This window comes from Moschus berezovskii, chromosome 24, assembly GCF_049115385.1.
Source record: "Moschus berezovskii isolate FMDL1 chromosome 24, NW_MosBer_1.0, whole genome shotgun sequence".
Classification (NCBI taxonomy): Eukaryota; Metazoa; Chordata; class Mammalia; order Artiodactyla; family Moschidae; genus Moschus; species Moschus berezovskii.
In genome coordinates this window covers 711,258-736,366 of record NC_142483.1, presented here as the reverse complement: position 1 = coordinate 736,366, position 25,109 = coordinate 711,258, and the positions used below count along the sequence as shown (strand labels likewise).

The following is a 25,109-nucleotide window of genomic DNA, read 5'->3' as shown; positions in this document are numbered from 1 at the left end:
CGCTGGGTGCTGGGCTGGGGGCTCCGGGGGTCTGTGATTGCACGCCAGTCAGCCCTGTGGCCTCCCTTCCGCCCCCCAGGTGGACCCCTCCCTGCAATAGCTGGCCACCAGGGTGCCCAGAGCTGGGCCCGGGGGTGGGTTGAGCAGGAGGGCTGCCCCCTTGGGCCAGCGAGTCCTGTGGGATGCTGTGTCCCTTGCCCAGGTCCTCCCACCCGGCCCGCTGCCATGAAGATCGCAGTGATCGGGCAGAGCCTGTTCGGCCAGGAGGTCTACTGCCGCCTGCGGGAGGAGGGCCACGAGGTGGTGGGCGTGTTCACTGTGCCCGACAAGGATGGGAAGGCAGACCCCCTCGGTGAGTGGCACCCAGTGGGCGGCGGTGGCAGCGGGACCTACGGGTCTTGTGTGGGCTTCCCCGGCCTGAAGTGACCACACACAGTCCACTCTGGGTCCTGCTCAGGGCCCACTGACCACTGCGCTTTTCTGGAACAAAGCAGATCACAGGGAAGGGTGGTGGAGAAGGCCGGCCTGCATCCAGGATCCCACAGTCCGAACACCCCGGGCTCCCCTCTCCCCTTACCCAGGCTCCGAAAGCGCTGCCGGGCGGGAATCACCGCTGTCAGGTTCTTGGACATGAGCAAGCCCTGCTCCCTGTCTCCAGTGGGGGCACCTATTGAGCAGAGGCCCCTGCCCCCAACACCCGGCCCCGGAGTTTCTGCCCCCAGAATGAGATGGGGCCTGGGAGTCTGCATTTCCAGCAAGCTCCTGGGGACGTGCCCCTTCTCTAGGAGGAACACGGTGTGAGAATCGCTGATGAGTTGGGGCCTCAGCTCAAGGGCTGGGCCTTCAGGCCAGCCCGAGGTTCTCCTCATGCCTGAATGTTTCAGAACACAGGACCTGGCTCCATAGGAAGAGGGCGCTCCCACGATGGAGCGCCGCAGGCCGGGGCTCCACTGCTCTGTTCCTGCCCCAGCGCGGCCCGCGACGGTGACCCCTCCCGGGTCTGCTCCTTGACCTGGCCTCAGAGGGTCACAGTCTAGACCGCTCACACTGACCCACTTCCCTGCACACAGGGCAGAGGCCAAGAGTCACAAGGGCCACACGGCAGCTGTGTGTGATGGAACTGTCACACTTGTCACATCTGTCCCCAGACCTGTCGGGGAGCAGCTGACAGGTGCAGGCCATGGAGAGAGCAGGGGGCATCATGCCCGCAGGGGGCAGGCGGGCGGGGGGGCAGACACAGTGGGGCTGCATCCGAGACGCGGGGACCACGCATCGGATCCGGGGGGCAGGAAGACCCACTCGTGGGGCCTGTAGGTAAAGAGGTCAGGGGCCATGTGGGCGTCTGGGAGACGGAGGCGCTTAGAGGTCCTGGCTGTCAAAGGGTCAATCCAGGCAAAGGTGTCCCCGAGGCTGGCCCTGGCTGGGGCCATGACTCTGTGCTGCCCAGCAGAGCCCGGCTGGGCGGCAGGGATGCTGGGACTGGAGAGGGGCACAGGAACCCCCACCCCGCAGGCAGGGGCTCGGAGGCTGGGGGTGGACTCTCACCTGCTGTCCCACAGGTCTGCAGGCTGAGCAGGACGGTGTGCTCGTGTTCAAGTTCCCCCGCTGGCGGGCCAAGGGGCGGGCCCTGCCCGACGTGGTGGCGCAGTACCGGGCCCTGGGAGCCGAGCTGAACGTGCTGCCCTTCTGCAGCCAGTTTATCCCCATGGAGGTCATCGGCGCCCCCCGGCACGGCTCCATCATCTACCACCCAAGCCTGCTGCCCCGCCACCGCGGCGCCTCCGCCATCAACTGGTGAGACAGGCCGGCCGCCCTGGGCTCTGTGGCTGTGCTCCGGGGCCCCCAAGGGGTCAGCGCTGCCAGACGCCGTCCACCCCCGCCCCCCCGCCTGGAGAGAGAAAGACGGACTAGAGACACTAGAGCAGGCGGCCCTAGATGAGCGGGCGCGAGTCCGCAGGGTGGGGCCATCGGAGGCGCCGTCGGGGAAGCAGCCATCTGAGCCGGAGGGACGAGAGGGCGAGCTTGCAGCCGGACCGGCTGGGACTCAGCCCCCGACCTGCAGGCACATCTCGCTTCCCCGGGCCTCAGTCTCTGCCTCTGTAGAAGGGGCAAGTGAGGCTGTTGCTCGGCAGGAAGGATAAAGGAAGAAGCATTAGCGCTCCTTCCGCCCAATACCTGGCGTGCGGTTCTTCAGTAAACGCCAGTTTCCCTCTTTCCTCCTCCCCTGGGGAGGCAGGGAGGGGCCCCAGGCCCCCTTTTCTGCAGTCCTTCTTTCCGGACTCAGGTGTCACTCTTCCGTCCCTAGGACCCTCATCCATGGGGACAAGAAAGGGGGGTTTACCATCTTCTGGGCGGACGACGGTCTGGACACCGGGGACCTTCTGCTCCAGAAGGAGTGTGAGGTCCTCCCAGATGACACCGTCAGCTCCCTGTACAACCGCTTTCTCTTCCCTGAAGGCGTCAAAGGCATGGTAAGGGCAGGGCCACACACCTACCCCAGGGCTCCCCAGCGCCAGCTACTGCCCTCAGCTGGCTAGGATTCTGCAGGGGGGAGGGACTCTCAGTTCAGGGTTTCACAGAGTCAGGGTTCAGTTCAGTTCAGTTCAGTTCAGTCGCTCAGTCGTGTCCGACTCTCCGCGACCCCATGAATCACAGCACGCCAGACCTCCCTGTCCATCACCAACTCCCGGAGTTCACTCAAACTCATGTCCACAGAGTCGGTGATGCCATCCAGCCATCTCATTCTCTGTCGTCCCCTTCTCCTCCCGCCCCCAACCTTTCCCAGCATCAGAGTCTTTTCCAGTGAGTTAACTTGCCGCATGAGGTGGCCAAAGTATTGCAGTTTCAGCTTTAGCATCAGTCCCTCCAATGAACATCCAGGATTGATCTCCTTTAGAATGGACTGGTTGGATCTCCTTGCAGTATAAGGGACTCTCAAGAGTCTTCTCCAACACCACAGTTCAAAAGCATCGATTCTTCGGCGATCAGCTTTCTTCACAGTCCAACTCTCACATCTATACATGACCACGGGAAAAACCACAGCCTTGACTAGACGGACCTTGGTTGGCAAAGTAATGTCTCTGCTTTTTAATATACTATCAAGGTTGGTCATAATTTTCCTTCCAAGGAGCAAGCGTCTTTTAATTTCATGGCTGCAATCAGCATCTGCAGTGATTTTGGAACCCAAAAAAATGAAGTCTGACACTGTTTCCACTGTTTTTCCATCTATTTCCCATGAAGCGATGGGACCAGATGCCATGATCTTTGTTTTCTGAATGTTGAGCTTCAAGCCAACCTTTTCACTCTCCTCTTTCACTTTCATCAAGAGGCTTTCGAGTTCCTCTTCACTTTCTGCCATAAGGGTAGTGTCATCTGCATATCTGAGGTTATTGATATTTCTCCCAGCAATCTTGATTCCAGCTTGTGCTTCTTCCAGCCCAGTGTTCCTCATGATGTATTCTGCATATAAGTTAAATAAGCAAGGTGACAATATACAACCTTGTCGTACACCTTTCCCTATTTGGAACCAGTCTGTTGTTCCATGTCCAGTTATAACTGTTGCTTCCTGACCTGCATACAGGTTTCTCAAGAGGCAGGTCAGGTGGTCTGGGATTCCCATCTCTTTCAGAATGTTCCACAGTTTATTGTGATCCACACAGTCAAAGGCTTTGGCATAGTCAATGAAGCAGAAATAGATGTTTTTCTGAAACTCTCTTGCTTTCTCCATGATCCAGCGGATGTTGGCAATTTGATCTCTGGTGCCTCTGCCTTTTCTAAAACCTGCTTGAACATCTGGGAGTTCATGGTTTACATACTGCTGAAGTCTGGCTTGGAGAATTTTGAGCATGACTTTACTAGCGTGTGAGATGAGTGCAATTGTGCGGTAGTTTGAGCATTCTTTGGCATTCCCTTTCTTTGGGATTGGAATGAAGACTGACCTCTTCCAGTTCTGTGGCCACTGCTGAGTTTTCCAAATCTGCTGGCATATTGAGTGCAGCATTTTCACAGCATCATCTTTCAAGACTTGAAATGGCTCAACTGGAATTCCATCACCTCCACTAGCTTTGTTAGTAGTGATGCTTTCTAAGGCCCACTTGACTTCACATTCCAAGATGTCTGGCTCTAGGTCAGTGATCACGTTATTGTGACTATCTTGGTCGTGAATGAAGCAGGGCAAAGGCTAATAGAGTTTTGTCAAGAGAATGCACTGGTCATAGCAAACACCCTCTTCCAACAACACAAGAGAAGACTCTACACATGGACAACACCAGATGGTCAACACCGAAATCAGATTGATTATATTCTTTGCAACCAAAGATGGAGAAGCTGTATACAGTTAGCGAAAACAAGACCAGGAGCTGACTGTGGCTCAGATCATGAACTCCTTATTGCCAAATTCAGACTTAAATTGAAGAAATTAGGGAAAACCACTAGACCATTCAGATATGACCTCAATCAAATCCCTTATGATTATACAGTGGAAGTGAGAAATAGATTTAAGGGCCTAGATCTGATTGATAGAGTGCCTGATGAACTCTGGACGGAGGTTCGTGACATTGTGCAGGAGATAGGGACCAAGACCATCCCCATGGAAAAGAAATGCAAAAAAGCAAAATGGCTGTCTGAGGAGGCCTTACAAATAGCTGTGAAAAGAAGAGAGGCGAAAAGCAAAGGAGAAAAGGAAAGATATAAGCATCTGAATGCAGAGTTCCAAAGAATAGCAAGGAGAGATAAGAAAGACTTCCTCAGTGATCAATGCAAAGAAATAGAGGAAAACAACAGAATAGGAAAAACAAGAGACCTCTTCAAGAAAATTAGAGATTCCAAGGGAACATTCATGCAAAGATGGGCTCGATAAAGGACAGAAATGGTATGGACCTAACAGAAGCAGAAGATATTAAGAAGAGGTGGCAGGAATACACAGAAGAACTGTACAAAAAAGATCTTCACGACCAAGATAGTCACAATAACATGATCACTGACCTAGAGTCACGGTTAGAACATGTAATTGATGCTCTTGAACTGTGGTGTTGGAGAAGACTCTTGAGAGTCCCTTGGACTGCAAGGAGATCCAACCCATCCATCCTAAAGGAAATCAGTCCTGAATATTCACTGGAAGGACTGATGCTGAAGCTGAAGCTCCAATACTCTGGCCACCTGATACAAAGAGCCGACTCATTGGAGAAGAACCTGATGCTGGGAAGGATTGAAGGCGGGAGGAGAGGGGACAGAGGACGAGATGGTTGGATGGCATCTCTGACTCAACGGACATGAATCGGAGAAAACTCTGGGAGATGGTGAAGGACAGGGAGGCCTGGTGTGCTGCAGTCCATGGGGTCACAAAGAGTCAGACATGACTGAGTGGCTGAACAACACTATTCGATTAGACGGGACTCGCTTACGGCTGTCAGAACAGCTCAACAAACCTTGGCCCAAAGGGCACATTTTGGGCTCCTTTCCGAGAGGAGACTCCAGAGAGGGACATCTTCGAGCCTGGCTAAACCCAGAAGCTCGGGCCTGTCATCCAGTTCTGTTTCTTCACCCTGATTCCGCCTCCCGTTTGATTAGCTTCCTCCTCAGGTTGGGCGCCCTTGGTCAGGAGGAAAAGTTGTCCCTGGTGGCTCAAGGTCCACACCTCCTGATTCCAGGGGACAAGAAACCCTCTCTCCCCAAGAATTCATGAATGGAAAGTCCAAGGAGGCTCTGAGGAGCTGGAGGTGGAGGGCAGACCCGAGGGGTTGATGTCAGAGCTGTTGTGCAGCCCCGAGGGGCAGCGTGTCCAGCAGGGGAGGCGGCGGGACAGGGGGCAGACGGGGGCATCTCCACAGCACAGCAGGGGCCGCCCGCCAGTCCTGAGCCCTGCTTTCAGCCACGATCCACCTGCTCCCAAAGCAGATCCTGTGGTCTGCCTGTCCCGAGCAGGGCATGGTGCTGGGCAGGTCTATGCAATCCCACAGTTCAGACCGTGAGCCTGGGGCCGAGGGGAGGGTACTGATGCCTCGGACACTCCCTGCCCCTGCCTCCCAGGTTCAGGCTGTGAAGCTGATTGCCGAGGGCAAAGCCCCCAGACTCCCTCAGCCCGAGGAGGGCGCCACCTACGAGGGGATTCAAAGGAAGGAGACAGCCAAGGTGAGCACCAAGGGACCGGACATCTGCGTTCTCCCCAGTTCCTCTTTAGGGAGGGTGGGGGCCCCAGGGAGACGGGCTGGCAGATGAGTCCCGGGAGGGACTGCCAGATGAGTCCCGGGAGGGCATCGGGCTCCTGGGGGCTGACCCAGTTGGGGATCCCGGGAGGCGCAGGGCTGGGTCTCTGATCAGGGCTCAGGGGGTGCTCTCCAGGGACCTGGTGAGCCCTGTAGGGCCGCCCTAACCCGGGGGTTGGCCCTGTGTGTCAGGCCCTGGTCCTCGTGATCACAGAGCATCATCTCCCCACAAACCATCCTGCCCTTCACATCCCGTGAAAGACCAAGGGTCCATGCACACCCAGAGCTGGGCCCCAGGGGGAGGCTGGCCCAGCTGTGGGATTCAGAGGAAGCCAGGCTTCTCAGCCCCTTCCCAGGCTCCACCCAGTGTCAGGAGGATCCATGGGGAGGAGGGGAGGCCAGGGGTGGGGCCCCAGTGGTTGGGGCACAGGGAGGACCTGCTGTGCACACACGTCCTGCCCCACAGATCAACTGGGACCAGCCAGCAGAGGCCATTCATAACTGGATCCGCGGAAACGATAAGGTGCCGGGTGCCTGGACGGAGGCCTGCGGGCAGGTGTGTCCCTGTGGCCGGGAAGGGCTGTGCTCCTGGGTCCCCTGCTGCTGAACTGCGGGAATATTTGAGCTACGTGGTCACCAGCCACCGGCAGACCCCAGCCCCAGCCCCCCGGGTCCTGGAAGGGTGGGGTCCGCATGCACGAGGCTTCCTGGCCAGGCCAGGCCAGGCCAGGCAGCTCTGGGGTCAGACTCTGACCCCCCGGTTGGTCAAAAGCTCTGAAATAGCAGAAGTGAAAGCAGTGAATCACCGACGCGGCACTTAGCACCTGTGTGCTGAGCACTCGCTCAAAAGACGGTTTGGAGCCGGGAGCCCCCAGACCGCGCACGGTCTGCTGACAGCAAGCAGGCTACACGGCGAGGAGGCAGTGACTGGCTGTCGCAAGAGTTTCCTTAAATGATAGGGATTTGGCTAAAGGTCACTTCATTTCAGTTTTGAGGAACAGTTTAAACTTTGCTTATGATTTCCAGAGACACAAACAAGGAATGACTGAGGTCAAGTTGGTCTTGCAAATGAAGCTAAATTAAGCTCTGCTATGTGACTGAGCTATCTCATCTGCTCCGGGCTTTCCAAGGCCGGTCTCCGTTTAGACAGCATATTAAAAAGCAGAGATGTTACTTTGCCAACAAAGGTCTGTTTAGTCAAGCCTATGGCTTTTCTGGTAATCATGTATGGATGTGAGAGTTGGACTATAAAGAAAGCTGAGCGCAGAAGAATTGATGCTTTTGAACTGTGGTGTTGGAGAAGACTTTTGAGAGTCCCTTGGACTGCAAGGAGATCCAACCAGTCCATCCTAAAGGAACTCAGTCCTGAATATTCATTGGAAGGACTGATGCTGAAGCTGAAGCTCCAATACTTTGGCCACCTGATGCGAAGAGCTGACTCATTGGAAAAGACCCTGATGCTGGGAAAGATTGAAGGCGGGAGAAAGGGATGGCAGAGGGTGAGATGGTTGGATGGCATCACTGACTCGATGGACATGAGTTTGAGTAATCTCTGGGAGTTGGTGATGGACAGGGAAGCCTGGTGTGCTGCAGTCCGTGGGGTCACAAAGAATTGGACACGACTGAGCGACTGAACTGAACTGAGTGGCCCTCAGAGACCCCAGTCCAAGCCTGACTTGCCTTCGCCCTGGGGGTGAGGGGGCTTCAGCCAGGCCCTTTCGAGGACAGCCTTGTCCTCCATAAAGCCCCTGATCATCCGAACCCCTGCTCGTGGGTGGACTTCCCAGACCGTCCAGGGTCTCTGGCCTTGCCACCACCAGCCCCCTTTGCACCTTGGCCAGGGCTTGGTGCGTCCCCAGGCAGGCCCTCCCTCGGTGCTGGCTGAGCACACTTTCTGCAGGTGTCTGACCCTGGGGTTGGAGGTCATGGTCCCAGGTGAGGTGGGAGGGGCCCTCTCTGGGGCCTCCCGCCCACCCAGGTCTTGTCTGTGCTCCGGGCACTGACACCTGGGCTGTCCTGGCCCTGCGCCGTCACAGCCCGTCATCCCCCGCCCGCTCAGCCCCACCTGGTGGGGCTCTCACCTCCACCTTCTGGTTTCTGGTCCTCAACAGAAGCTGACGTTCTTCAACTCGACGCTGAGCACTGCGGGCCTGGAGCCTGAGGGAGAGGACCTGCCCATCCCAGGAGCCCACCGGCCGGGGGTGGTCACCAAAGCGGGCCTCATCCTCTTCGGGAACGACGGCCGGATGGTAAGGGTGCTGCTGCGACTCCTGGTCTGTACTGTGGGCTCAGGCCCCGCAGGGACACTCCCAGCCATTCTGGAGAAAACAGGGAAAGGAGACCACAGAATCCAGGAGGGAAGCCCTCACCTGCTGGGTCGGCCACTCTTCTGTTCCAGGAAGGCCTGCCCTGGGCTCTTACTGGCCAGGTGCCCTGCCTGAGCTGGGGACCCTGGCGGGCATCAGAGTCGGGGGTCTTGTCCAGGGTGCCCTGTGCCTGAGCATAATCGGAGGTCTTGAGCTGGGGGAACTGTGGGGTGTCAGAGTCGGGGTTAGTCTTGTCCAGGGAGCCCTGTACTCAAGCCTTGTCTAAGCCCAGCAGAGTCCAGGTGCACAGAATGTGCACAGTTTCCTTCTTTTTGAACAAAATCCTGCCGGGCACATAAGCTGCTCTGACCCGCTTGAGCAACTGCAGCTCAGGGTGACACCTGGGATTTATGCAGCTAAATATTGACTTGTGCTTGAGAGCCACACTCTGTTTAAAACAATTCGGTTCTCCCCACAGTTGTATGAGATCCGTGTTAGCATTTCACCATTTTACCAAGTAGAAAACTGAAGCAAAGAAATTCAGATCCTCTGTCTATTGTTACCCACGTGTGTCTGCGGCAGAGTTGGGCTCTGGCCCTGCCCTCTCGCTCCTGGCCCGTCACTCAGCTGTGACACTTACCGCACAGGGTAGTGGGCAGGTGGCCTGGGCCCTAAGATACCAAGGCCAGCGAAGAAGGAGGTCAGGCAGGGGTCTTGGAGCACTGGGGGAACTTCAGGGGACTCTGCGGATGCTGAACGCGTGGTGGCGGCTGTGCGAACAGGCCAGGGCAGGGAGTAGATTGGCTTGGACCGGTGAGAGCTCACTCTGGGTGGCCGTCTTGCTGGCCCGAGGCTGCCTGCGGGTTACAGCGCCTGGGTGACCCTTCGTGGGCGGTGCTACAGTTGAATGAGGGCTTCTGTCTCGGGCCAGGCTCCCGCAGCAGACCCAGGCGGGAGCGTGTGCGTGCGGGTTATGGAGGGAGGCAGCTCGGGAGGACAGTGGTCACAGAGAGGCGGCCTCTCTGCTGATGGTGACTGAGCTTAGCTGCCAGCAGTGGTGGAGGACAGGGCCTGGGTGCAGGTCCTAGAGCAGCCGCCGGAGGAAGGCACCAGCCACGTGGGTTGGGCCGCAATCTCCCTGACATCCCCGAGGGACAGCAAGGACAAGAGGCAGTCGTGGTGGCCCTTGGCCGAGGGCCTTTCAGGAATGTCCAGCCGGGCTTCGCTGAGCTGGGGCTCCAGAGCATGTATGGAGGCAGCAGTCGGTGGGGGCGGGGGGCAGTGAGCAGGGACCCCGGCTCCAGTTCTGGGTGGGAGCGCTCTTCACAGAGCGTCTCACCCGGCAGACACATCCTCTGCTGTGAGCGCACATGCTCCCTCAGCCAGAGGGAGCCTCTGATGACCGGGCCAGTCTCCACAGGGTTTCCGCAAGCTGGGTGCTGGGTGACTAACTGTTTTCTCCGTTGGCCTTCAAGGAAGTGCTGGGATGACTTCCGTGTCACATGCAGGCATCGGTTTTATAGAATAATACAGCCATTGTTGTTGTGAGTTACTCAGCTGTGTCCGACTCTGTGACCCCATGGACTGCAGCCCATTAGGCTTCTCTGTCCATAGGATTCTCCAGGCAGGAATACTGGAGTGGGCTGCCATTTCCTTCTCCAAATACAGCCATCATGGGTTTCCAAACCTGAGAGCATGCTGGGATGGAGGACAGAGGTCCCCCAGACCGCTGCTTGCACCTCCGCCCATCTGGTCTCCTCACGCCCTGCCCGCGTCCGGGCCTGCCTAGGGGAGAATGGGGGTGAATGTGTGCCCACCGCAGGGCAGCCTGGGGGCACTGATGTACCTCCCATCGCAGTTACTGGTGAAGAACATCCAGCTGGAGGACGGGAAGATGATCCCAGCCGCGCACTTCTTCGGGAGGGCAGAGAGCAGCGCCCTGGAGCTGACGGAGGAGGAGCTGGGCACCGCGGAGGCTGTTCGGGTGAGGAGCCGGCGGGGCTGTCGTGGTGGAGGCGTGCGTGCACTGCACGGGGTGTGCGTTCTGCTGGGGGCGGGATGTGCACACCCGGAGTCCATGTGCCTGGCCTCAGGCACGCTGTGGTTCTGTCCTCCGGTGTCCCCTGGCCCTCCTTACTCTGCTGGGTCTTATTACCCAACGGCATGAGGGCCTGCGGCCAGGCACTGGGAGGGAGGCGGTCACCCAAGGACCGTCTGGCCCTGAGTGCAGCAGAGCCCACAGGGGACAGGCCTGCCCAGGCTGGGCTGCACCAGGGACTGCCTTCCGGGCCCCGGGGCTCGTTCTCACTGCCCTGCCCTCCAGGGCGCCTGGAAGCGGATCCTCCCCAGCGTGCCGGAGGTGGACGAGTCCACGGACTTCTTCAAGTCGGGGGCTGCATCCGTGGATGTCGTCAGGTGAGGCGGGGGGCGGGGGTGGAGCCCTCGGGATTTCTGAGTTGGAAGTCACCCCCAAACTGAGGAACGGGCACCGTGTGGGTCAGAGATCCAGAAGCGGGTGTACAGGCCTGTGCCCACCGGCGTGGGACAGCTGGTGGGCGGGCACATCCATCCCCAGTGGGGTCACGGCCCCAGAGCGGCCACTCTGGGACTCGACGTGTAGCTGGCATCTCATGGCTCTGCAAGCAGGAGCCCAGCAGACAGACTGATGAGGACCACCTCCCTAAAAGGTCTCAGCAGGTACAGGGGAGGACAGGGGGCTGAGACCCCACCCTCACAGGAGGAAGAGCAAACTACATGCAGCCTTTTAAAGCAAGCCTTCCCAAAGCAACTGATCACGAGTTAGTACTGATGGAGCCGGAACTTGAACCCAGAGCCTCTGAATCCACAAACTGGGCTTTCAAGACTGATTCTAGACCCACACCCACACTCTGAGTGCTGAGTGGAGCCACCAGCTCTGCTCAGAGGAGGGCAGGACCCTGGGCCTTGTCCAGGCTCCTATTCTCCCCCTTCTGTCCTCCAGGCTGGTGGAGGAAGTCAAGGAGCTGTGTGACGGCCTGGAACTGGAAAATGAAGATGTCTACATGGCAACCACCTTTGGGGACTTCATCCAGCTGTTAGTGAGAAGGCTGCGAGGGGACGACAAGGAGACGGAGCACGCCATTGACTACGTGAGTCCCGGGAGCCCCTCAGGCAGACCTGGTGCACGGGCCGCGTGAGCCTGCACAGCCCACAGGCAGCCTCATCTGCAGGCCAATGGGGACACCCGGGGAAGCCTGCACACCCCACAGGCACCCTCATCTGTGGGTCCACGGGGACACCCGGGGAAGCCTGCACACCCCACAGGCAGCCTCATCTGCGGGTCCACGGGGACACCCGGGGAAGCCTGGGCATCCAGAAGGCCAGGACTCCAAGAGCCCGCCCTTTGGTGGCCACGCTCCCCTTGGTGACTCCGAGCAGCCTGAAGATGGCAGGAGGTGGGGCAGACTCTGCAGAGGACGCTGCTGTCTCAGATTCGGGGCAGGAGCTAGGGTGTCATGGAGACATGCCCACAGCACGTCTTTTCCCGCCCTCTTCACTGCTGGTGGTTTTCCGGTGTGGCCTCCAGCTCCCTTCCTGCACCGTCTGCTGACCCAACCCCTCGTTTGGGCTCCACTGCCTTCTCCCTTTGTCCTGATCCAGCAATGGCAGCGGCTTCCTGCTCGGCTCAGCCTCCGGCCCGACTCGCCGTTTCTTAGCCCTGTCATCACCTGGGTGACCAGTCACTGCATTAAAGGCCTTTGGTTGACACAGGAGAGAGAGACGAATTGGGAATGGTTTCCCAAAAAGGGCTTCCCTGGGGGCTCAGCTAGTGTAAAGAATCCTCCTGCAGTGCGGGAGACCTGGGTTTGATCCCTGGGTTGGGCAGCTCCCCTGCAGAAGGGAAAGGCTACCCACTCCAGTATTCTGTCCTGGAGAATCCCATGGACTATAGTCCATGGGGTCACAAAGAGTCAGACACGACTGAGCGACTTTCACACTTTTGCTTCCAAAAAGGAAAACAAACGACCCTGTACATCCAGCGCATGTGTGTGAGGTGTGAGGAAGTAACGCAGATCTTCTTGTAAAGAAACTCTGCAAAAACCACCCTCGGGTGTTTTGTTAGGCTATAGCTCCTATAGGAACGAGTTTTGTGATGGTTTGTCTAGCTGGGAGTTGGGAGCAAGGCTGATGAAGGAAGGACAGGTGGCCGGGGTGGGTGCCGGGCTGGCCTTGGGTTGTGGACGTTAGGGGAGAAGCCGCCCAGCGGCCGCATGTGCGTGCAAGGCAGCGGGGGCCATGTCGCACCCCATGTGTGTCGCCGCTGTCACTTCCTGAGCGTGGAGCCCAAGGGTCAGGGCCGGGGTGGGTCGGCTGGCAGGCTGGCCCTGAGTCTCTGTCTTAGCCGTCACCCCTGCCCTGCACGACAGCCCTGGGCAGCAGGGCTGGATCCGTGAGGAGATCCCAGGCCCCTGCTTGTGTGTTGAAGGGTTGGCAGGGCGAGTAGTCCCCATGTCTCTAGCGGGGATCCCTTCCTGTCAGGGATGCCCCTGTAGCTCCACCTGAGGTCCTTGCCCCCCAGGTGGAGAAAGCCGTGAACAAGCTGACCCTCCGGATGCCCCACCAGCTGTTCATTGGGGGCGCGTTTGTGGATGCCGCGGGTGGCAGGACCTACGAGACCATCAACCCAACAGACGGAAGTGTGAGTGCAGGCGCGCCGCCCGCCGCAGCCTCTCCTGTCCCTGGCCCCCGCGTCAGGAGGCCCCTCCCCTCCCCCCGCCCCCCCAGTCAGGGCCCCCCTCGCCGAGGCCCTCAGCATCCCAGACTCTCAGACTCCTTGGCTGTGGCCATCAGGCATCACATCAGAGCAGACGCGGTCATGTTCAAACACACACACACACGTTCTGAGATGGACACACTCCTACACACGCATACCGACAGAGGACTGGGGCGCAGAACGTGGGTCCTGAGGGGGTTTGAAGAGAGTAACAGGCGGGCTGTGTGGACCCAGACAAGGACCCCCAGGCGAGCCTGTCAGGGGCTGTCAGCACTTCCAGGCCACCACTGGGGACCCCGGGCGGACTGTGTGGACGCCTGGGCTGTGGGCTTGGAGATGCCAGCCTCAGCCCCCCCACCCCCAGCCCATCCAGGTGGAGGCCTGAGCTGTGGGGCAGGTAGGCACCCTCAGGGCACAGGATCCAGGGGCTCGGGCAGACTTATTAGGAAACAGACCTCCCAACCGGGATCCGCTCAGCGTACGGGTCTGCTTCTGCTCTTGGTCGAAGACGCTGAGTCGCCCCTGGCCTGCAGCTGCAGTCTGCGTCTGTCACCCTGTTTGGGGTCGGGGGCGGCAAAGGCCCCAGGGGTCGTGGAAGCGCAGCCCCTCCTGCCAGCCGAGCCCCGCCCCCTGTGAGCCAGGCCTTCCCCCGCAGGGCCGCCTGGGGGGCCTGGAGGGTTTCAGTGCTTGGGCTCCCGCAGGTCCTCTGCCAGGTGTCCCTGGCCCAGGTCAGCGATGTGGACAAGGCTGTGGCCGCAGCGAAAGATGCCTTTGAGAACGGCCTGTGGGGGAAGATCAGCGCGCGGGACCGCGGCCGCCTCCTGTACAGGTGCGAGCCTGACCCCCCCTCCCCATTCTGGAGGTGCAGGGGCCCTTCTGGGAGGAAGTACTCGTGACTGCACAGCCGGGGGCCCCGGGGGAGGAGTCTCCTATGTCACATCCCCCTCCCGGTGAAGCCCAGTGCCGCCAGAAGTGCAGGGAGGACTCGGGGTGCTCCCACTCATGGCCGATCAGCCAGACAAGAGCTGGGGGCTGCCTCCCTGGGGGGTCCCTGGAGGGGCCAGCAAGCTGGGAGCAGATGGGGGTGCTGGGGCCTGCTGGTGGCCGGGGCAGAAGGACAGGTCAGCCGCCTTCAAGGCTGAGGGCGGCTCTGGACGGGTGGTCTCCACCTGGCCCCCCAACCCTGCTCCCAGAGGTGAGGCCTTCACATGGCGGGGGCATCCCACATACCAGGGGCCCACAGCAGCCCCTCCAGCCAAGGGAATGCCAGCCCATCTCACAGACGAGGACACTGAGGCCAGCGCCCTCCTCCCCGGCCCCCGCCCACCCCCAGGCTGGCAGAGCTCATGGAGCAGCACCAGGAAGAGCTGGCCACCATCGAGGCCCTGGACGCAGGCGCAGTCTACACGCTGGCCCTGAAGACGCACGTGGGCATGTCCATCCAGACCTTCCGCTACTTCGCTGGCTGGTGTGACAAGATCCAGGTGGGGCTCTGAGCGCCTCAGCCGTCCTGTCCGATGCCAGCTGGGGCTTTGGGACAGACAGTCACATCCCACCCTGGACCTGGGTGCAAGGAGCTGCCCGGCGGGGGGAGGCCAGAGCCCCCCCAGTGACGCCACTGCTGCTTCATCCAGGGCTCCACCATCCCCATCAACCAGGCCAGACCCAACCGGAACCTGACCATGACTCGGAGGGAGCCCATCGGGTGAGTCACGGGCTGGGCACTTCCCAGGAATGCACATGGGGGCTCAGAGGTCCCTCCCCGGCCACGTGTTTATCAGACATCTATTCCTTTGCCTGGTGGCTCAGACAGTAAAATCGTCTCCTTGCAATGCTGGAGACCCAGGTTCAATCCCTGGGTCAGGAAGATCCCCTGGAGAAGGAAATGGCAACCCACTCCAGTACTCTTGCTTGGAAAATTCCATGGATGGAGGAACCTTGTAGACTACAGTCCGTGGGGTTGCAAAGAGTTGGACACGACAGAGCAACTTCACTTTCACCTTTCATTCCTTTGCAAACCCCACCTGCCAGACACCCTGTTTCCAGATAAGGTCATCCCCTCAGACAGGGCTGCAGGCACGACCCAGCCCTGGTGGCAGCAAGTCTCTGCAGGGTTTCAGCTTTGGAGCCCCCTACCCAGTTCTCCTTCTTTCCTGGGGCTCTTGCCCTGCTCCCTCTCAAGCTCTGTCCCTCTGGGTCTGCTGATCTGGGGTGGGCACCACACCAGCTTTCCTAACCCCACAGCACACCCCACCACTCCCAGGAAGGTGTGTGGGCCCCAGGCTGGCCCCAGTCTGCCCTGCACTCCTGCTCTGCCGGCCAAGTGGCTCCTTACTGACCTGTCTGCCTTGGCCTCTGAGCACCCTCCTCCCCCTGCTGGGCTCAGCCAGGCTGTCGTTGTTTGGGGAAACATTCTCTGGTGAAGATGAGGAGATGGTCATGAAGGGGATGACAGTGAAAACGATGGTGGTGAAGAGGCGGCAGTGAGAGTTGGAAACCACAGTCGCCGGGTCTTCGAGGGGCCCCCTTGGGGATGAGCTCGTCTCACGACCCGCACCGAGGGGCTGCCATCTCCAGGTTCTGCAGGGTCAGGAGGAAGCAGGTCTCCCAGGACACAGGGATCCCTCCCCCCACGTGGAGACACTGCCCAGCCAGAGGCTTCTCTGGGAGGAGGGGCGGCACGGACGCTGGACACCACCTCTCAGCGCGCGGCGTGCAGGCTTCCTCAGGCCCCCGGACGGACCTGGTCCTTCTTGTTCCCATGGCGATGGCCCTGGCCTAATGCCCAGGAGGACCCTCACCCACAGCCACCCAAGTGATACTTGACCATCTCTCACATCCTCCTGCCACACACGTGACCTCTGACCCTCTCTCATGGCCGCCAGTCCACCCCTGTGGTCCCAGACCATCTCCCAGGCCCTGCCTGTCCCCACCCATGCCTGCCTGCTGTCACCCTCCTCCTGGGGTGGCCCCTTCCAGGCTGTGTCCCTAGCAGGTGTCCCAGCAGAAACTGCAGCATCCTCTGCCATCGCCCTTCCTGGGAAGGGGCTTCCGCAGACTGGGCACACCACCCTGTCCAGGCAGGCAGCTGCGCGCTGGCCCTGGGCAGGGGCTCGCCTGGAGAGGAAGGAGGTGGCCGTGAGGTCCGGGCGGGGGCCCCGGGGGAGCAGACAGATGAAGGCCGGCCTCTCTCCCCGACAGGGTCTGCGGCATCATCATCCCCTGGAACTACCCCCTGATGATGCTGTCCTGGAAGACGGCCGCCTGCCTGGCCGCGGGCAACACAGTGGTGATCAAGCCTGCCCAGGTAGGTGCGGGCGCGGCCTGGGGCCCGCAGGCTTGGAGGGCCTGGGTGCTACCTGGCAGGGTGGGGGCGGGCCACAGGCCCCTTCGACCCCCACACCTCCCCCCCACCCCACACGGGCAGGGAGCAGGAGGCTCTACAGGTGAGAGCAGCTTGCGAGGGCTGGCCCACAGGGCGGACCTGCTGTGTCTGGGTCTTGGGGCCGAGTCAGGCTGGCCGGGCTGTGCGTGCAGCCGCTTGGTGAGTGTCCACGTCTTTTCTGGGGACACCATCTCAGCCCCCCTGTGTGCCCCGGGACCCAGGCTCTACTGTTAAAGCTGGAGCCTTAAACCCCAGACATCCACGGGAAGCTCCTGTATGTCTACCACCTGGGCTTCTCGGAGAAGCCACATGACGGGGTCCCTCTCGGAGAAGCCACGTAACGGGGTCCCTCTCGGAGAAGCCACGTGACGGGGTCCCTCTCGGAGAAGCCACGTGACGGGGTCCCTCTCGGAGAAGCCACGTGACGGGGTCCTCTCGGAGAAGCCACGTGACGGGGGTCCCTCTCGGAGAAGCCACATGATGGGGGTCCCTCTCGGAGAAGCCACGTGACGGGGTCCCTCTCGGAGAAGCCACGTGACGGGGTCCTCTCGGAGAAGCCACGTGACGGGGGTCCCTCTCGGAGAAGCCACATGATGGGGGTCCCTCTCGGAGAAGCCACATGATGAGGTCCTTGCACTGGAGTGGCCTGAGCGGCGTGGCCTGTGGTGGGATCACCCCACAAGCTGCCATCCTTCGTCTGGACTTCAGAGAGATCAGTTAGGAGCTGCAGGCCTCATGCTGAGGCAGTGGGCTGGGGCGTCTCACTCCCTCAGCTCCTTTGGGGCGGTTGGGCCTCAACAGTATTAACATAATAGAAACCAGTGAAATGACATCGGCTCACCAGAGTCCCGCACTCCTCAGACATTTTAACACACAATGAATTCCCCACTGACTTGCACACACATCTGCTCACGGAAGCATTGCTGCAGCCCCTGAGGTGACCCTTAACTTCTCCCTTGAGGCTAGGGGGCTGCTGACAGGTCAAGGCAGTGGTCCCTGGAGCGTCCACTCGCCCAGCCCCTCAGGGTCTGAGTACCCACCCAGGCACTGCTTAGCCGGAGGCCTAGCAGTGGAGGGGCGCAGATCCCCGAACCACGCTTCCCCCAGACTGAGGGACGTGGAGGCAGGTTGGCCATGGCAGCATCACACAGGGCGGGTGGGGTGAGGCTGGGCACCAAGGAGCTTTCAGAGGCCAGCGGGCACGGGCAGTGGCAAAGGAGGGCCGGTGGTCCTGAGGGCCAGGGAGAGGAGTGTCCTCGGCCTCTGGGCATGGCCCTGGCGCCCCGGGGCTTGACACAAACCGGTGGAGGCGGGGGAAGGGGCAGGGGGCCCAGGCCTGGCGAGGGGCTGCGGGGGAAGCTGCTGAGGTGAGCAGCCCGGTGCCCGGCTCCTGCTGCCCAGCCCTCTGGACCTGACCGCCTGTCCCGCATCCTCAGGTCACCCCACTCACGGCCTTGAAGTTTGCAGAGTTGACCCTGAAGGCGGGCATCCCCAAGGGCGTGGTCAACATCCTGCCGGGATCTGGTATGGCCGGGACGGGGCACAAGGCCTGCCGCGTGCACGCCCTGACATGCAGGTGGCGGTGGGGGTGCTGCCTGGGGGAGCCCCAGGACTGGGGGCCTCCTGGATGGGGTTTGGGGAGCGTGACTGTCGGCCGCAGCCGCTGACCGCGAGGAGAGGCCATTGACCGCATGGGGAGCAGGGAAGGGGAGCGGGACTGGGGAAGCTTCGGAGTTGAGTCTCTAATAAGCTGAACTTGAAAGGCTAGAAGACCTCCCAGTGGAGGTTCTGAGCCCCCGGGGAGGACGGGCGTGTCTGGCCCTGGGTGGCTGGAGACAGGTGGCCGGGCTTCGTGGCTGCCCTGACCCCGCCCCCTGCCCACCCTGCACAGGCTCACTGGTCGGCCAGAGACTATCAGATCACCCGGACGTGCGGAAGATCGGGTTCACAGGGTCCACCGAGGTCGGCAAGCACATCATGAAAAGGTAGGTGGTGAAGAGGGCAGAGGGACCAGGGGTCGCAGGCCAGTGGGGCTCCAAGACCTCCTTCTGGGGTCAGCCTGAAGGGAGAGAGGGTGTGGGGAGTGGGGGGGCCGCGAGAGCAAGGCCTGCCCTGGGACAGTGCGGGGGAGCTGGGGTGGGGGAGGGGAGGGGTTGCAGGCCTGGCCTCACAGGGACCCTCCAGCCCAGATCCTCGGCTGCTCTTCTGAGTGACCCCACACTGGAGCTGCCCTCAGCCCCTGTGTCTCCATCCCGTGTCTCATGTTCCCCATCCCGTGTCCCGTGTCCTGTGTCCCCCATCCCATGTCCCATGTTCCCCATCCCATGTCCCGTGTCCCATGTCCCGTGTCCCCCATCCCATGTCCCATGTTCCCCATCCCATGTCCCATGTTCCCCATCCCATGTCCCGTGTCCCATGTCCCGTGTCCCCCATCCCATGTCCCATGTTCCCCATCCCATGTCCCATGTCCCGTGTCCCCCATCACATGTCCCATGTTCCCCATCCCACGTCCCGTGTCCCATGTCCCGTGTCCCCATCCCATGTCCCAAGTCCTGTGTCCCCCATCCCATGTCCCATGTTCCCCATCCCGTGTCCATGTCCCCCATCCTGTGTCCCGTGTCCCATGTCCCTCGCCCCGTGTCCCGTGTCCTGTGTCCTGTGTCCCGTGTCCCCAACCCCGTGTCCCGTATCCCCCATCCCATGTTCCCCATCCCGTGTCCCGTGTCCCATGTTCCCATCCCGTGTCCCATGTTCCCCACCCCGTGTCCCATGTCCCGTGTCCCCCATCCCATGTTCCCCATCCCGTGTCCCGTGTCCCGTGTCCCATGTCCCGTGTCCCATGTCCCGTGTCCCATATCCCGTGTCCCGTGTCCCATGTCCCATGTTCCCCATCCTGTGTCCTGTGTCCCGTGTCCCATGTCCCATATCCCGTGTCCCCCATCCTGTGTCCCGTGTCCCATGTCCCATGTTCCCCATCCCGTGTCCCATGTTCCCCATCCCGTGTCCCATGTCCCGTGTCCCATATCCCGTGTCCCGTGTCCCGTGTCCCATATCCCGTGTCCCATATCCCGTGTCCCGTGTCCCGTGTCCCGTGTCCCCCATCCCATGTCCCATGTTCCCCATCCCGTGTCCCATGTTCCCCATCCTGTGTCCCATGTCCCATGTCCCATGTCCCATGTCCCGTGTCCCATGTCCCGTGTCCCATGTCCCGTGTCCCGTGTCCCGTGCCCCGTGTCCCATATCCCGTGTCCCATGTCCCGTGTCCCATGTCCCGTGTCCCGTGTCCCGTGTCCCCCATCCCATGTCCCATGTTCCCCATCCCGTGTCCCATGTTCCCCATCCTGTGTCCCATGTCCCATGTCCCGTGTCCCATGTCCCGTGTCCCATGTCCCGTGTCCCGTGTCCCGTGCCCCGTGTCCCATATCCCGTGTCCCATGTCCCGTGTCCCATGTCCCGTGTCCCATGTCCCGTGTCCCATGTCCCGTGTCCCGTATCCCGTGTCCCGTGTCCCGTGTCCCATATCCCGTGTCCCGTGTCCCGTGTCCCGTGTCCCGTGTCCCCCATCCTGTGTCCCATGTTCCCCATCCCGTGTCCCATGTCCCATGTCCTGTGTCCCATGTCCCGTGTCCCCCATCCCATGTCCCATGTTCCCCATCCCGTGTCCCATGTTCCCCATCCTGTGTCCCATGTCCCGTGTCCCATGTCCCGTGTCCCGTGTCCCGTGCCCCGTGTCCCCCACCCCATGTCGCAGCCCATCTCTCCGTGTCCCTTTCAGCTGCGCCCTGAGCAACGTGAAGAAGGTCTCCCTGGAGCTGGGTGGGAAGTCGCCCCTTCTCATCTTCGCAGACTGTGACCTGGGCAAGGCCGTGCAGATGGTGAGCACTGTGGGGGGCAGGGGGCTGCCCCAGGGGTCATAACCCAGTGCTATCCTCCCCTCCGCACAGGGTATGAGCTCCGTCTTCTTCAACAAAGGCGAGAACTGCATCGCCGCCGGCCGGCTCTTCGTGGAGGACTCCATCCACGACCAGTTTCTGCAGAGAGTGGTAGGTCCTGTCGTCAGACCTGGCACTGCCTGCTTGCCAGCTGCAGGGCGTTGGGGGCAGGGAGGTCCTGGCAGTGGAGCCCGGTGCCAGCCACTTGGGTCCCGGACCCCTCGGGGTGGCCATGACAAGACTTCCCTGGACTTTAGTATTTCAGCAAGAAGCAGCAACCCCACGGCTTCAACCCACATGCTGCCTCTCCCTGCCCCCTGCCTTCCCTCCCCCCACACATGCCCCCCCTCCCCTCCCCACACCTGCCCTCCCCTACCCCGCACCTGCACCATCCCAGCTCCCACAGCAAGCCCAGATGCCCTTGAACAGAGGGTGCATTTGAGGCTTCAACCCGGAAGGCAGGTTTGGAACCACAACATGGTTCCATAGGCCAGCATCTGGCGTGTGGACTTCCTTCAGGGCCCAGTGGTCGGTCACCGAAGATGTGTATGTGGGAGGCGGGTCAGGGGGTGACCGTGGTCAGAAGCCCAGGCAACACTGACCAGGAGGGCGTCTGCAGGTGGAGGAGGTGGGGAAGATGAAGATTGGCAATCCCCTGGACCGGGACACCAACCACGGGCCGCAGAATCACCTGGCCCACCTGCAGAAGCTGCTGGAGTACTGCCGGCGCGGCGTGGAGGAGGGGGCCACGCTGGTGTGCGGCGGGAAGCAGGCTCCTCGGCCCGGTCAGAGCTCTGCGGGCCGGGCGGCAGGCGGCATGGCCTCTGCGGCAGTGTCTGGGGGTCCGGCCCCTGCAGTTGGGCTCCCAGACTTCCGCCCCCCATCTAGGACCTCAGGGGTGGGGGAACTTGGCTGTTGGGACACCTGCCAGACCAGGTGTAGGGCCTGCATACAGCCTCCTCTCAGCTGGAGGTCAGAGCCCAGCATGCAGCTCTCCTTGGAGGGGCAGAGAAGGGAGTGAGCAGGATGGGGAGGCAGGGTGCAGAGACTGGCCTGTGGAGCTCCAAGAGCTGGGGTCACGTTTCCTTTGCAGCCAAATGAACACAGGCTGCACCCACACCCTGTGTGTCAGCAAGTGTCCATACATGACACGCACTTTAAAAATTATAATTGCCCTTATAAGTGGTTCAGTTCAGTTCAGTTCAGTCGCTCAGTCGTGTCCGACTCTCTGCGACCCCATGAATCACAGCACGCCAGGCCTCCCCGTCCATCACCAAAATATATACAAACATGGACTATTTTATTAAATTAATAGGGGCTTCCCTGGTGGTTCAGAGAGTAAAGATGGGTTCGATCCCTGGATCGGGAAGATCCCCTGGAAAAGGGCAAGGCAACCCACTGCAGAATTCTTGCCTGGAGAATCCCAGGGACAGAGGAGCCTAGTGAGCGACAGTCTGTGGGGTTGCAGTCAGACGTGACTAAGCAACTAAAACACTATTAAATTCACCTTTTTGTTGTTGCTCTTCTAAACAGTGGAGAGAAAATTTCAAGCCTCTTGATTTTCCCTGAATTGGGCCCAATTCAGTCTCAGTCCAGCGGGTCTCAGGGCCCATGGCTGTGTCCAGAGGTGAAATAGTCAGAGAAAGCCTTTTCCGTGGAGTGGCTCGGGCCTGTGGGGCAGTAGTGGGGATGGGAGGAGGTGTGTCCAGCTGACAGCACTGGGCCCTGGTGGACGGAGCAGCTCTGGCGTCGAGGCAGTGGTTGAGAGGCCACAAGGCTCGCGGCTGGCGTGCGGGGCGGGGGGGACCCTGGCGGGCCTCGAACCCCTCGTCTCCCATAGGCTTCTTCTTCGAGCCGACGGTCTTCACTGACGTGCAGGACCACATGTTCATAGCCCGGGAGGAGTCCTTTGGGCCCATCATGGTCATCTCTCGGTTTGCTGACGGGTAGGGGTCCCGCTTAGGCCTCTTGAGAGCCTGTCCTGGTTGCGGGGGTCTTCACGTGAGCTGCGCGGAGGGGGCTCAGATTGGTGGGGCTGGGGACGCAGCCAGATCCCCGCAGAGTCCTCCCGGCACAGAGGAGGAGACCCTGGCTGGGGGTGGCTGCAGGGCTTCAGGCCCACCGGGGTGTCCTCTGCGTCTCTCCAGCTCCACAGCACGCTGGCTTCCGCCTTGAGTCCCAGTGGTTGCGTCGTGAACTGGCCAAACCTCAGGGGCCCGCACAGCAGTCATTGCTCATTTTGCTCGTGAATCTGCGGTTTGGTTGGCAGGACTGACCGTTCTTGGCCCTGTGCCATGTCGGGCTCTGCCTGGGACTGGGGTGCAGGCCTCTTGGTGCCCTCTGTCCAGGGCTGGCCCCTTGCCCTCCTCACGGTGGCCCTCCTGGTCTTCCCTGCAGCGACGTGGACGCGGTGCTGACTCGGGCCAACGCCACGGAGTTCGGCCTGGCCTCTGGCGTCTTCACCAGGGACATCAACAAGGCCCTGTACGTCAGCGACAAGCTGGAGGCTGGCACCGTGTTCGTCAACACGTACAACAAGACTGACGTGGCCGCTCCCTTCGGAGGGTTCAAGCAGTCAGGGTTTGGCAAAGACCTGGGTAAGCCAGCCATGCCTGCTTTCATAACAAACACCCGTTAGAGGCCGCTCAGCCCAGGGGCCAGAGTAGAGCTGAAGAGATGGCCACTTACATCTTTCTGGGAGCCTACAGGCCAGTGACCAAGGCAGGGAGTCAGATCCTGCTATAAGCTGTCCAGACAGTGGTCTGAACAGGAGGCTGGACAGTGGCTTTGGCTGGGGGCTGGGTGAGCCTCCCGGAGGAGGTATCCCTGGGCTGAGACCTGAGTGGCTGGAGGAGCTGCTATTGGAGCTGCAGAGAGAGGCTGAGTGCTCGAGTGGGCCGGGGGTCAGGCAAGGGCAAGATCAAGGGGGCCTGGGAGCCCTGATCAGGCTCAGGTTTCATCCTCAGAGAAGGAGCCCATGGGGGCCGGGCAAACCCGAGAGGGTAATGTGAGTGCCAAGGCAGAAAGGGTGGCACCGGGCCTGGCCTTCCTGGGGAAGCGGACCTCTGCCCGGTACCGCCCTTTCCCTGGCCGCTCCATGACTTGGGGTGGTTCCCACCCCCCACTCTGCCACTGTAGAAGCCAGCAGCTGGGGGCTGGATCCTGTGGGGGATCAACTCTGGTGCCCAGTTTGGCGGGGGTAGCAACGTGCGGGAGAGCAGCAGAGACCCTCGAAGCTGTGGAAGAAGGGTGTCTGGGAGGTGACACAAGGGGCGGGGATCCTGAGATGACCACAGCACTGGTCACGCCAGCGCCATCCACCAGAGCAGCTGCTGGGACTGTGATATTGCCCCTGGCACGGGGTTTCTTGCAGGAGAGGCGGCCCTGAACGAGTACCTGCGGGTCAAGACGGTTACCTTCGAGTACTGAGGAGGGTCTCAGGACCGTCCCCGGCTGTGGGCTCGACCCCGAATGCGGTGGAAGCCTCTGGTCTGCACCCCTGTCCCCATCCGGGACCCCCACCTTGCCCAATCCGTGTGGCCTCCAGCTCGGTCAGGAAGTGACCCCATGCAAATAAAGGTCCTGGCCAGCACCCATGTCCCCGCGAGCCCTGGCTCTCGGGCTCCATACCCGCCTGGAGTCGGTTGTGTGGACGCTCCATAGAGGGGACCCACCCTGTCCGAGGGGGCATGACCTGCCTCTCCAGCCCTGACTGTCTCCCCTCTCTGGAGGATGGGATTGGGGCAGAACTGAGAGTTGGAGCTCCTGGTCCTGGCTGGGTCTTTCTGTGAGCAGCCCACCAGGACCCCCCAGAGTTGCCCAATAAACAGATGCTCCTGGTGTTCCTGTCACTTTGGGCATGGCAGGGGCTCGGGGGCTGGCTGCTAGGACCCAGGGGGCGGAGGCCAGTGTGCAGTCTCTGTTATCTCACGGGAAGGAGCACAGAGTTATCCACGTTTGTTTGCCTTTATTCCTCCTTTTCTAACTCCCAGACTTTATCTGGGCCTACGGGGGCCTGAAGGGGCAGAGTTCCTAGCCTCCTCTGCAGCCGGGTGGTGGTCACGGCGCCCGTCAAGTGGACAGAGCTCCAGGGGACGTGGAGCCTTCCCGTCCCGAGGCCCGGCTCTGAGGGGAGTCAGGGCTCAGGCTGTCCCCCCGCCTGGGCGAGCGTGGAGCCAGTGAGGGGCGTTTTCCTAACAAGAAGATGTAGCAGGGGGCTGGGGCCGGGGGGAGGGGGGGAGACACCACTGAACACCCGCCACCACAGAGAAAACCTGCCGGCATCCTGTCCCTGGGGGAGAGTAAGCCTGCCCCCACTCTGTATAATGTTTAAATGTGTTTATCCTCACGGTGTTAACAGAAGCGTTCCAGGCGGTTCAGAAAAATAATACTGTTAAAATACTCATGAGTGAACGGGGGCAGAGAGTGGGCACTGGGAAGGTGTGCAGGAGACACCCATGGGGAAGTGCAACCCGCTTCTAAAGCTGGGGAAGCGCCAGGGCATCCCAGCTGCCGTGGGGAGGGGGAGAC

At 60.8% G+C, this 25,109-nt stretch overlaps 1 protein-coding gene across 1 annotated transcript; it reads left to right on the top strand.

The window, feature by feature from the left end:
• Nucleotides 1–222: 222 nt before the first annotated feature.
• Nucleotides 223–24,161, top strand: ALDH1L1 (aldehyde dehydrogenase 1 family member L1). The gene is made up of 22 exons (XM_055413408.2): nt 223–352; nt 1,560–1,794; nt 2,306–2,471; nt 6,028–6,129; nt 6,670–6,759; nt 8,315–8,452; nt 10,368–10,493; nt 10,833–10,924; nt 11,490–11,637; nt 13,068–13,187; nt 13,964–14,091; nt 14,596–14,746; nt 14,897–14,967; nt 16,464–16,569; nt 18,084–18,171; nt 18,539–18,632; nt 20,423–20,522; nt 20,592–20,690; nt 21,199–21,364; nt 22,420–22,525; nt 22,977–23,176; nt 23,953–24,161. Exons 1-22 carry the CDS (start codon nt 226–228, stop codon nt 24,006–24,008), a joined length of 2,709 nt encoding a protein of 902 aa, XP_055269383.2. The 5' UTR covers nt 223–225; the 3' UTR covers nt 24,009–24,161.
• The last annotated feature ends 948 nt before the right edge of the window (nt 24,162–25,109 follow it).

Excerpts from the sequence above, each read along its gene's own strand:
- ALDH1L1 (XM_055413408.2), top strand. The coding sequence starts at position 226 with ATGAAGATCGCAGTGATCGGGCAGAGCCTGTTCGGCCAGGAGGTCTAC. Across the intron at positions 353-1,559 it reads TGGGAAGGCAGACCCCCTCG|GTCTGCAGGCTGAGCAGGAC; the intron begins GTGAGTGGCACC and ends GCTGTCCCACAG. Across the intron at positions 22,526-22,976 it reads ATCTCTCGGTTTGCTGACGG|CGACGTGGACGCGGTGCTGA; the intron begins GTAGGGGTCCCG and ends TCTTCCCTGCAG.